This window comes from Trifolium pratense, linkage group LG4 (assembly GCF_020283565.1).
Source record: "Trifolium pratense cultivar HEN17-A07 linkage group LG4, ARS_RC_1.1, whole genome shotgun sequence".
Classification (NCBI taxonomy): domain Eukaryota; kingdom Viridiplantae; phylum Streptophyta; class Magnoliopsida; order Fabales; family Fabaceae; genus Trifolium; species Trifolium pratense.
The window spans coordinates 15898335-15909401 of NC_060062.1; the positions used below are offsets into that span (position 1 = coordinate 15898335).

Below are 11067 nucleotides of genomic sequence, written 5' to 3' on the forward strand. Positions count from 1 at the left end.
CATTAGTCTATTTTAGGTGATTAACCATATTCTAGAATGATCTAGAAGAATGGCGAGTCATTGATTAGTAAGGAAGATTACCAATGCTATATATAAGGGTATTGGATACATGTAATAAGCAAGCAAAATGAATGAAGAAGTTAGTTATTTTTAGCTTAATATAGTTTGTTAGTAGTTTTTAGAAATTATCCCTTCAATTTATGAACAACCAAAAAGTTGTTCATAACACAAATATTTTAGTTTTTGTGTCTAATTTTGAAAACGTGCGGTTTTTATGTTTTGGATTACTATAATATAAGAACAAAGTTTTTAACGTCGATAAGATGACCAATCTCCTTATGGAACTTATGGGGATATATAAGGTGAATTCTCATTTTCCAATTGAATTTAGGTCATACATGGGAGTTAGAATGATAAAAGTAAAAGTTTTTTTAACTGATAAAAGAAAAATATAATAAGAAAAAAAGAGAGTCACGCATGGTATCTATATTTTTATATTAAATAATACAACTCCATAAATAAAAATCATGTATGCGTCCCATAAAAGTATCTTTAGTTATTGGTAGCTACTACACACATTATTGGAGTGAACATTCGAACATTATATTTTCTACTTTTCAATATTTATAATGTGTGAGTCTTATCACTAAAATTCAGAATAAAAACAATTTAAAAAAACCACAATATACGTATCAACAATTTTTTTTTTTGAAAACATACGTATCAACAATTGTCTTAGCTATTCACTGTCGTATTATTCAATTTCGTGCTCCTCACGTCAATACTTTTTCCACAATTAGGGCACCTAAAACAAATCCTTAATTTTAGGACTGGTTTTCAATCTTAGTCTTAAAAGTATGAGTGTTCCATCTTAGTCTTAAAAGTGTGATAATGGGGTCAGGTGAAGATTTAGATAAATTTTGTAAGCTAAAGATATATCATAATGTCTTTTGGTATAGTTTAAAATAGACTTATAATTTGATTTTTCATCTCATTTTTAAAAAACTAAGAAAATAAGATGAAAAAATAGTTTATTACTATTCAACGTCAGTATAAATTAATAGGGAGAAAAATATAAAGGTGCAAAATTGTATCTAAAATAAAAATACAAATGTGCATAATATGAAATAGACTTCCAAAATCCAACTAAATCCACAAAAACTAATGTTGCGGGTTGGGCAAAACACTATTTTAATATTTAGAAGTGTATCTCACTGTTATATCTGTTCTTAGATGTATCAAATTTGTAATTACATTCATAATTAAATGTCTCTTTTATTAGTCATTTTAATCCTTAAATATATTTTTAGGTAGTTGATTTAATAAGGAGGGATCCATTGACTTTAGGAGTAAGTCTCCTTTGACTTATTTCGCTTAATAACTCGATATCGGCATTATATTACTTCAATCCAACCGTTGAATTCAAAGATCTTATAGAGTAAATCAACTCCACAAATTTTTATAAAAATTCCAAAAATGTAGTTATGTATTCAGACTATTGACGGTTTTTTAAAAAGTTTGTCGTACATTCAATTGAAGTTATCAGAAAAAGTATCAAACGATTTTGAATTTTTATAAAAATTTGTGTAGTTAATCTACTCAATGAGATCTTTGAATTTGGATTGAAGAAATATAATGTCGACATTGAGTTATTAAGCAGAGTAAGTCAATGAAGACTTATTCCTAGAGTCAACAGATCCCTCCTCTAATTTAATTCTCAATTGTGTTTTTCGTCGGTCAATTTAGTCCATAAAATTAGTAACAAAAGAGACACTAGGGATATATTTGCAATTTCATATATCTATGGATCATTGTGACAATGAATTATACTTCTAAGGTCTAAAATGGTGATTTGCCCCGGAACCAAATCACAATTTATACCAATTTGTAGCATTTGAGTGACATTTTTTTTATTGGGTACAAAACCGAACCAAACATTCAAAGACAAACTAGTTCATTTCAAATGTCAAATTTTAAGATTTCTATATGTATGTTCTGTTTTTTCTTGATATTTTACATATTATAATACTCAGTATAAAATGCCAAGACAACTTAGAAACTAATGGTAGAGATTATTTCTTTATCTACACATTTGCTTAGTAATACATTTGAAAGAATAACACTGATTCAATGAAGTTGTAGTGTTGTTGGTGTATTATATATTTAATAGTTGTTTTTAAGATGTAATTTGCCTTGCATATTAGTTCTTGAGTACTAAAGGCTGAAGTCTTATGTTATTTGAGCGTCGAAGTCTGATCAAGTAAGATCACAACTCAAACTAATATGTATATTATTGATCGATTTGAATAACAAATTCACTCAAAATCGAACTTAACTTACTTACAAACACCTCTAATATTGATATCATAATATGTATATTATTGATCGATTTGAATAACAAATTCACTCAAAATCGAACTTAACTTACTTACAAACACCTCTAATATTGATATCATAACTTGAATCACCCTTTGGCGTGATATTGTACAAATTAATATGTAATATGATTAGTGTGATATTGACTTTTTGTTTTCCTTCTTCTTATGCTCATCATGCATAGTACATTTGCATTGATGCAAAAGATGACCAATAGATGCAAAAGGCCGATAGGGACTCATATTCGATGTTCACATAAAAGGCATAACATTCTCTCTCAGTCATAAGATTATTTAGTCATTAGGTTTTTAACCCGGGCTTCTCATCCAAAGAGATTGAAGTACCAAAGTTAGATGAAATTTCAAACAAAGTTTGTGGTCGCCGATACTCCAAAGGTAGATCAAATATCCTGATCCAAGTTTGAACGTGAGTTTGCATTTACAGATCATGGTTACATCAATAATCTATTAAGAAAGTCTCAAAATTCATTATTGAAAAAACCCTTGCCCAAATGTTCGATATTCCCGTTGACAATAGGTTTCCATATACTCCCTCCGGTTCTAATATAAGAGAAAATTTACTTTTTACATTCATTCAAAAAGTATGTGATCACCTTTGACAAAAACTTATGTATTCTAATTTTACACCATTTATTTTTTTTTATAAATGAATTCTAATTGTAATTTAATTATTTTTTGAATTAATTTGCCTCTATTTTATATTTTTTTAGATTAAATAAGTTTTTTTTTTTTTTTGACAAATAGATTAATTATTTTTTAAACACTTTATATTAAACACCATCTATTTTATTAAACTTTCCTTCAATTTTGTTTACTATCTTTTTTTAATCCAAACATCCACCAAACCATGTATTTCGCCTTCACCTGTTGTTGTCCCGGGAAAGAAAGAACAACAACACTAGAAAGAAAAAACAAAAACCCATTAATCTCATTTAATTAGTCACTTAATTAATTAATTACAAACGGTGTTCAACTTCAACTTAAGTCCACACTAAACTCAACATAACTCATTCTTCAACCACTCACTTCTTTCTTTCTTTCTTTCTTTTTCCAGTCCCAACACATTTTCTTCAGTTTCGCTCACTTCCTCACTCTCTCTTTTTCCGTTCCATTCTCTCACATTTCACAAAACCAAAACCCTAACTAACATTCTTACATCACAATCTCACGCGCCACCACTCACCAGATCTATAACCAACCGTTTCAAGCTATGAACAACTAACTTCATCTCAAACATGTCAAATTCCGATCCTAATAACCGTCACCGTCATGGTTCTTGGCCACCGCCAACGGACGATAAACCAATGCCACCTTCTTCTTGGGCCAAAAAGACTGGTTTCAAACCGAAATTCTCCGGTGAGACTAATGCTAGTGATTCCGGTCAGATAAACCGGTTACCTCCTAAGGCTAGAGAGGTTGAGCCACTGCAAGTGGATCTTGAAGCTGGTCGTGTTCGTCCTCCACCAAATGGAGTTGCGCAGAGTGATAATGTTGCTGTTACTGTTCCGGTTGTTAAAGAGCAAACGGTGAAAAAACGGAGGGATTCTGATGGTGTTCCGAGTACTAACGGTCAGGTGAATCCGCCACCGGGAATGGGGACGGGGACGGGAACGGAACAGCCGTCGCAGGTGCCGAGAACGGTGGGGAGGCGTGAGGAAGTTGTTGATGGTTTGGTTGTTGATGATGAAGGATTTGCGTCTAGGCATGCTCATATGAAGTATGAGCTAAGAGATTCTCCTGGTTTAGGTATTAGTTTCAAATGTTTTGGAATTTTGGAGTTTTGAGTTTGATTTGAATGATTTTTCATTTGTTTTTGTTTCTAATTTTGAAAATTTGATGTTTTTTTGACTGTGATTGTGTTTTGTGGATCAATGTAGTTCCTATTAGCGTCTACGGTATTCAGCATTACGTTTCGATGTTGGGTTCGTTGGTTCTCATTCCACTTGTCATTGTTCCTGCAATGGGAGGTTCTCATGTGAGTGATTTTCTACTTGTTTAGTTAGTGTTTGTGTTTTATATATGGCATAGTTGTTTGTTGGTGTGTGTGTGTGTGTGTGTGGTGCTGTTATCTAATGTGTGTAAGTATGCAGGAGGAAACTGCTAAGGTGGTATCAACAGTGCTCTTGGTTTCGGGGTTGACTACTCTGTTGCATATTAGTTTTGGGTCAAGGTTACCCTTGATACAAGGCCCTTCTTTCGTTTACTTGGCGCCGGCTCTGGCTATAATAAACTCCCCCGAGTTACAAGCATTAAATGGAAATGTATGTATGGCTGTCTATATTTAAATGGAAATGTATGTATGGCTGACTATATCATGATGTCGTAAGATGTCGTGGGAATTTGTCGTATTATATATATTTTTTTTGGCGGCACAATTGAGACAAAGGCAGCTGATAAGGTTTCTTTCATAATTTGCAGAAATTCAAGCATATAATGAGGGAGCTTCAGGGGGCTATAATTATTGGATCTGCTTTTCAAGCTTTACTCGGATATACTGGACTTATGTCGCTCTTAGTAAGGTATGATTTTGAAATTTTCCGTGCTTGTTTATTTTCTTACTCGTTTGTCAGTACACGATTCATTGTTCCACCAAACAGGATTTATTGCTGTGGACTGAGAGAATGAATGTGTGTGTCACTTTAAAGGTTGTGATATTCAAGTACAAAAGAAAAAAATCAAAGAGATTAATTGGTTAAGACACATTTATAGGGGCAGAAAATATATACACTCAAAAAAAGAATTCATTTCTTAACTGATTATATTTAATAGATTTTAAATATTTAATGGATTATAAATTACAAACATCATTAGACATTTCATCACAGAATATGAGACTTATGAATTTATCATCATTGTTGGTTATTATTAGTATGTCTTGAATCTGTAAATTACACCCATTTGGAGGATCCAAATCCTATTCCATGCTTAAAGTCTTGATGTGGACTGGAAGCAGTACTTGTAATTATAGGTGACATGACCAACCAATGAAGGACTACAATAATTGAACCGCCTTTAGTACAGACACAATTCAATTTTACTAGTTAAGCTTACTCATTAGCATTTAAATAATTGAAGAATACAATGATATGATAGGACATATATAACAATTAAACACAGACTATAATAATAGTTTGTTCATGTTACAGGTTAAACAAATTGCTCTAAAACGGTGTTGGGCAAGTTGCTCTAAATATATTTAAATTAGCTGGATAAGAAAAGTACTTTCGGAGTAGTTTATAAGTACTTTTCAAAGGAAATGATGTATATATTTTCTTTTTATCATTAATTAAGACTGTCATCTAATTTTGGTAATGGGTTGGTTTAGAGATTGTAATTTTCAGTTCTCATAGCTGGGATCATTCTTCCATTGAAAGGGCTGCACATAGCTCGTTTGAATAGTATTTCCCCATGGTTCCTTCCCATCCATATCATATGCATCAACCCCCTCTCTTTGGGTGCAATGTGGAACTTTGTCCTTTGCCTTTCGTCATGATTTAAATCATTTCAGTGCCTGTGTGTCCTTTATGAAATGAAAACATTTCATACTATTTATGTTCAATGTAGTTGATAATGACCCTCATTTCATGAATTTCCTTCCAGGTTGATCAATCCTGTAGTTGTATCCCCAACTATTGCTGCAGTTGGACTTTCATTTTTCAGTTATGGATTCCCATTAGTCGGTAAATGTCTTGAGATCGGTGCAGTACAGATATTAGTGGTTATTGTTTTTTCCCTTGTAAGTTTGTTTAATTAGCCTATTACTTTGTTAAAATATCTATTTAATGTGGTGCATATTACTTATTGCACTGGGCTAAAATTTGTCATCTGTTATTTCCTGCTTTCTGCAGTATCTTCGTAAGATATCTGTTCTTGGACATCGCATATTTCTAATCTATGCTGTAAGTTGAATGCTAAGTTATCTTTTTAAATTATTCAACAGTGGTTGAAATAAATTTCTATGGTGTAATAAACTATATCTGTTTTCTTCACCTAACTGCCAGATTCCTCTTGGTCTAGCAATTACATGGGCATATGCTTTCTTGCTTACTGAAGCAGGATTTTACAACTACAAAGGGTGTGATGTAAATATACCTGCATCAAATATGCTTTCAGAGCATTGCAGAAAGCATTATTCTAGGATGAAGCATTGTCGGGTTGATACTTCTCATGCATTGAAATCCTCTCCATGGTTTAGATTTCCCTATCCATTACAATGGGGTACTCCTGTCTTTCACTGGAAAATGGCTCTTGTAATGTGTGTGGTTTCCCTAATCTCATCTGTTGATTCGGTTAGTTTCTTGTCTTTTTCTGCTTTTGTTCCTGGACTGTATTTATCATAATTCTATCCGAATATGTTAATAATTTGTCTTGCTTGTCTGTTCAAAATTTATTCTGTCTTGTGTTATTATAGTTAAAAAATTTCTACTGGACACTTGTCTCATCTAGATAGATTAATCTTTTTCTTATATTTGACGTGCTTTGGTGGAAAATTATGATATGGACCTCTACCAAAATGATATATTTTAATAAAATAATGGCTTGGAGTTGGATGCATGTAGGAAACTTGTATATGCTATTCAGTATTCACCTAAGACTATTTGTGACTTCATTTTAACTGCAAAATTTATCAGTGAAGGGACAAAACTTTTGAGAGTGAAGTGACTGTTGTCAATTGTCATGGTCTATCAGATCCAAAAATAAAAACAGATGTCAGCTTGCCATGTTTCTACATGATTAATATCTTTTCTTTTTGCTATTCTTCTTTCCATTTCAAGTAGATATCAACTGCAAGGGCTAGTAATTTAGTTTAGGTTCTATCTTCTTGGGAAATGACTGGATCAGTGAAAGTAATTCTACAATTGGCAAGGGCCTGTTTTGTTTGAAAAAATTGTTTTAGTTTCTGTTTTCAATAATAAATAGTGTCACATTTTTTTCAGTTCTTTTCGAAGATTTGCAAATGAAATGGTGAAAACAATATAAAATTGTTCACTGTTTCTTATACAAATATTTGAAAACAGCACCAAAGTGTCGTTTTTTTGTAATTTAAGGTGAAAAAGGAAACAAAAATAGAAAGCGTTCCTTAACCCAATCTGATTCTAAAATTTCAAGAGTTTTAATGACTCAAGCAACTGTGATTAGTCATATATTAAAATGTACTAATTTAGAAGTGATTAACAACTAAGAAAGGGCATCCAAGGAAGGATTGTAATCTTTGTTATGTTCTATTTGCAACTAGTTGATTCCATGATTCAAACCTATTACCTCCTATCACGTGACAGTAGCTCCAACCTTTGTGCCAAGGCTCCCCTTCTAACAATATACTATCTCAAAATTAAGACAATATATTCGTATTTTTCTCTATATGCAGGATTGTCAAATCACAAAAAATTGTTGATATTCATTTGCTGTAAACATTGCAGGTTGGCTCATACCATGCATCTTCTTTATTGGTAGCATCAAGACCTCCAACTCCTGGAGTTCTTAGTCGAGGAATCGGTTTGGAAGGTCTTTCCAGTGTTTTGGCTGGTCTCTGGGGAACTGGAACTGGATCTACAACTTTAACTGAAAATGTTCACACAATTGCTGTGACTAAAATGGGAAGCCGTTGGGCAGTTCAACTGGGTGCATTCTTTCTGATACTGTTGTCACTCATAGGTAAGATTCTTTTATAGTTCTGTTCTTAAATTTAACCTTCATCGAAAGTACACTTATTTTATTAGCAATGGGCTATGAAAATGAAAACTGAGAACGCCATTTGGTCTATGCATAGTTGCTATTTCTCAGAAGAAACTCGTGCAGTTTGGCTGTTTGCGATTTTATTTACTATTCAATTTTGTTGGTTTCACAATCACTGAATTTACATTTTTCTGGTCTTTGGCAATTAGGCAAAGTGTTGTGTTAAAGCATATGGTGATTACAGCTGTCAAAACGGGCTACCCGGCCATAAATGGGCTGGTCCGAACGGGCTTCGGGTTTTATCGGGCTGGGTCAAAAAAAACACAATTTAAAAACTGGCTCTGAAAATACTATCCGAGCCCGTATGGTGTTGACATTCCAAAGGTTACTGAAATTTAAAAGTTAAAAGTATATGACGATGACACTCCATAGGTTGAAGCTGAAATTTGAAAGTAAAACAAAATTACAGGTTACTGAATTGTGATTTAATTCTATGAACTACTGATAATATATTTTCCACTTTTTGACTTGCTGTTTAATGTATTGGTGAATGTAGTATGGTTATAAAAAACAGGATTTATGTTGCATTCTTCAGACCAGTATTTTTTTTGGTGCCAACAATTTGTGGTTCTGCATTTGGTTGATGCTATCACAGAAAATATGATTATATAATATTTTTGAAGTTGCGGTCGCTAGTGCGTTATCTTAGACCAATTCATGAACCTCTTCACTGAAGAATCATAAACAGACCCAATCATGGAACATTAAAAACATTGAATTGCTCAGTTATATTTTAAGTATTCTATTGGTTCTGAATTCTGATATATGTATGACATTGCCAATTTGCCACAGCTTTTTCTGAGGTATCTGTCCTTTATACCTTTTTGATGCCAAGTGGTTCAGGGGACTGACTTTTTGTATTTTGCATGGAAAATTCATTTCTGAAATATGGTTGTATAGTAATCCTTTTAGAACTGTGATTCAGAGTAAAATATTACCTTCAATTTTTCTGTTAAGTCATAATGGCTCTTAAAGCAGTACTGTTCCTGGCATTACATAAAATCTCATTCTAAAGAAAATAGTGTCTGCTAAAAGGTGTACATAATTTCTCCGAGATAATTTCAAAGTTCCCCTATCCATATATTTTGTATATATATGTGGGTTATTCATTGCCAAGTTCATCGTCAACGTAACAGAAACTTCAGAAGTTGTAGATTACTTGTGCTAATGGTATCCCTTCTTGGGGATGCATAAGCCATAGGACAACTCAAATATACAATTCATTCATAGAAAATATTTCATGCAAATTTATCCATGTTTAATCATGCTTATTCTGTACAACAGGTAAGGTTGGAGGGTTCATTGCTTCAATTCCTGAAGTTATGGTTGCTGGTCTCCTCTGCTTTATGTGGGCAATGCTCACAGCATGGGGATTATCAAATCTACGGTACAGTGAGGCTGGAAGCTCTCGTAATATCATCATAGTTGGGTTATCATTGTTTTTCTCTCTTTCCATACCTGCTTACTTTCAACAATATGGCATCTCTTCGAATTCCAACGTGTCTGTGCCAAGTTATTTTCAGCCCTACACTGTTGCTTCCCACGGACCTTTCCATAGCAAATATGCAGGGGTATGCCATTATGTCATGCTATGTATTTCACTATTATGAAGTCCTTGAATTTGCCTGTGTCAATTTTTGTGATATATATTTGTTACCAATTGTGAGATTTTTGGAAAAGATAAGTAATCCGAAAGCCACTTTAATCTCTCAGGTTGGTGGCTGCTGACAAAACTATGTTATATTGCATATTTATCTTCACGATCTTGTGAATGGAAGCTGAAGCTACTCTCATTTAATAGGGAATAGTTTGTTGCTTCCATATGTTTTAAGGTCAATTATGACTTCTTGAATTCAAGCAGTCAACTAGCTAATATGAATACGTGGAGTTAGCTTTAGATATGTGGTTCCCTCTTATTGGTTGACATTCAAATGAGTGTCACTAAATTATGTAGGTCCCATGTAAATTTGGTGGGATCTATATCAATTTCGACCGATATAAAAATGTGTGCTGCCAGCACTTCTGTTTATTTGTATATTTAGTTCACATGTCTGGATTTTTTGAAAGAGTACTAGTTAATCTGTTCCTTTTGCAGTTGAACTATGTATTGAACACACTTTGTTCACTACACATGGTGATAGCGTTCCTTGTTGCTGTTATCCTGGATAATACTGTACCTGGCAGTCGGCAAGAGCGAGGGGTATATGTATGGTCTGAACCTGAGGTTGCCAGACGGGAGCCTGCTGTTGCTAATGATTATCAGCTACCCTGGAGAGTTGGTCGGATTTTCAAGTGGGTGAAGTGGGTTGGCCTGTGAAAGATTGGGATTTTGATGGTTTACATTTTTCATATTTATTGAATGTTTGTGAGACACCAAGTAATTCACATATCTGGGGCTCAATGATGGATAGTAATAGGTCATGTTACATAGTAAATTCATATACATTTTAGGGGGAAGGAAGGGGTGGGGGAGATTAGTAGGGTCTATTGGTGTTGTAATTTATTAGATTAACCATGTATGTAGTTCTGATTCATTCAAAATCTCTAGGTTTTTTTTTTTTTTCTTCTCTTGCTTTAGTGCGAGGTTTGACAAATCATTTTCAATGTATATATTCTCCTTTTACTAGTTTCATACAGCTTCATTGTAATTCCTTGATGCAGCAAGCTATATATGTTTCAGATGTCCCATGCCCGTGGTATAAACTATAATCTACAGCTTATGTTAGGTGCATTTATGAAACTAAGGGTGCGTTTGATTTGCTAAAAAACAGGGGACTGGATAGGACAACTTTTGTTGTACTCTGTTTGATTTGAAATTTGTTTTGGGACTGGACAAATTAGATAGTAAGGGACAGAACAAAAATAAGATTTTTTGTCCCTCACTAAACCACGGGACAACTTTTTGTCCACAGTACAAATATAAAAAATACGAAAA

The 11067-nt window shown here is 33.4% G+C and overlaps 1 protein-coding gene across 1 annotated transcript; it reads left to right on the forward strand.

Moving 5' to 3' along the window:
- Positions 1 to 3378: 3378 nt before the first annotated feature.
- Positions 3379 to 10780, forward strand: LOC123923662 (nucleobase-ascorbate transporter 12-like). The gene is made up of 10 exons (XM_045976359.1): positions 3379 to 4142; positions 4274 to 4371; positions 4487 to 4657; positions 4815 to 4915; positions 5997 to 6132; positions 6245 to 6295; positions 6398 to 6685; positions 7817 to 8051; positions 9417 to 9703; positions 10228 to 10780. The coding sequence occupies exons 1-10, from the start codon at positions 3632 to 3634 to the stop codon at positions 10447 to 10449; spliced, it is 2100 nt and encodes a 699-aa protein (XP_045832315.1). The 5' UTR covers positions 3379 to 3631; the 3' UTR covers positions 10450 to 10780.
- The last annotated feature ends 287 nt before the right edge of the window (positions 10781 to 11067 follow it).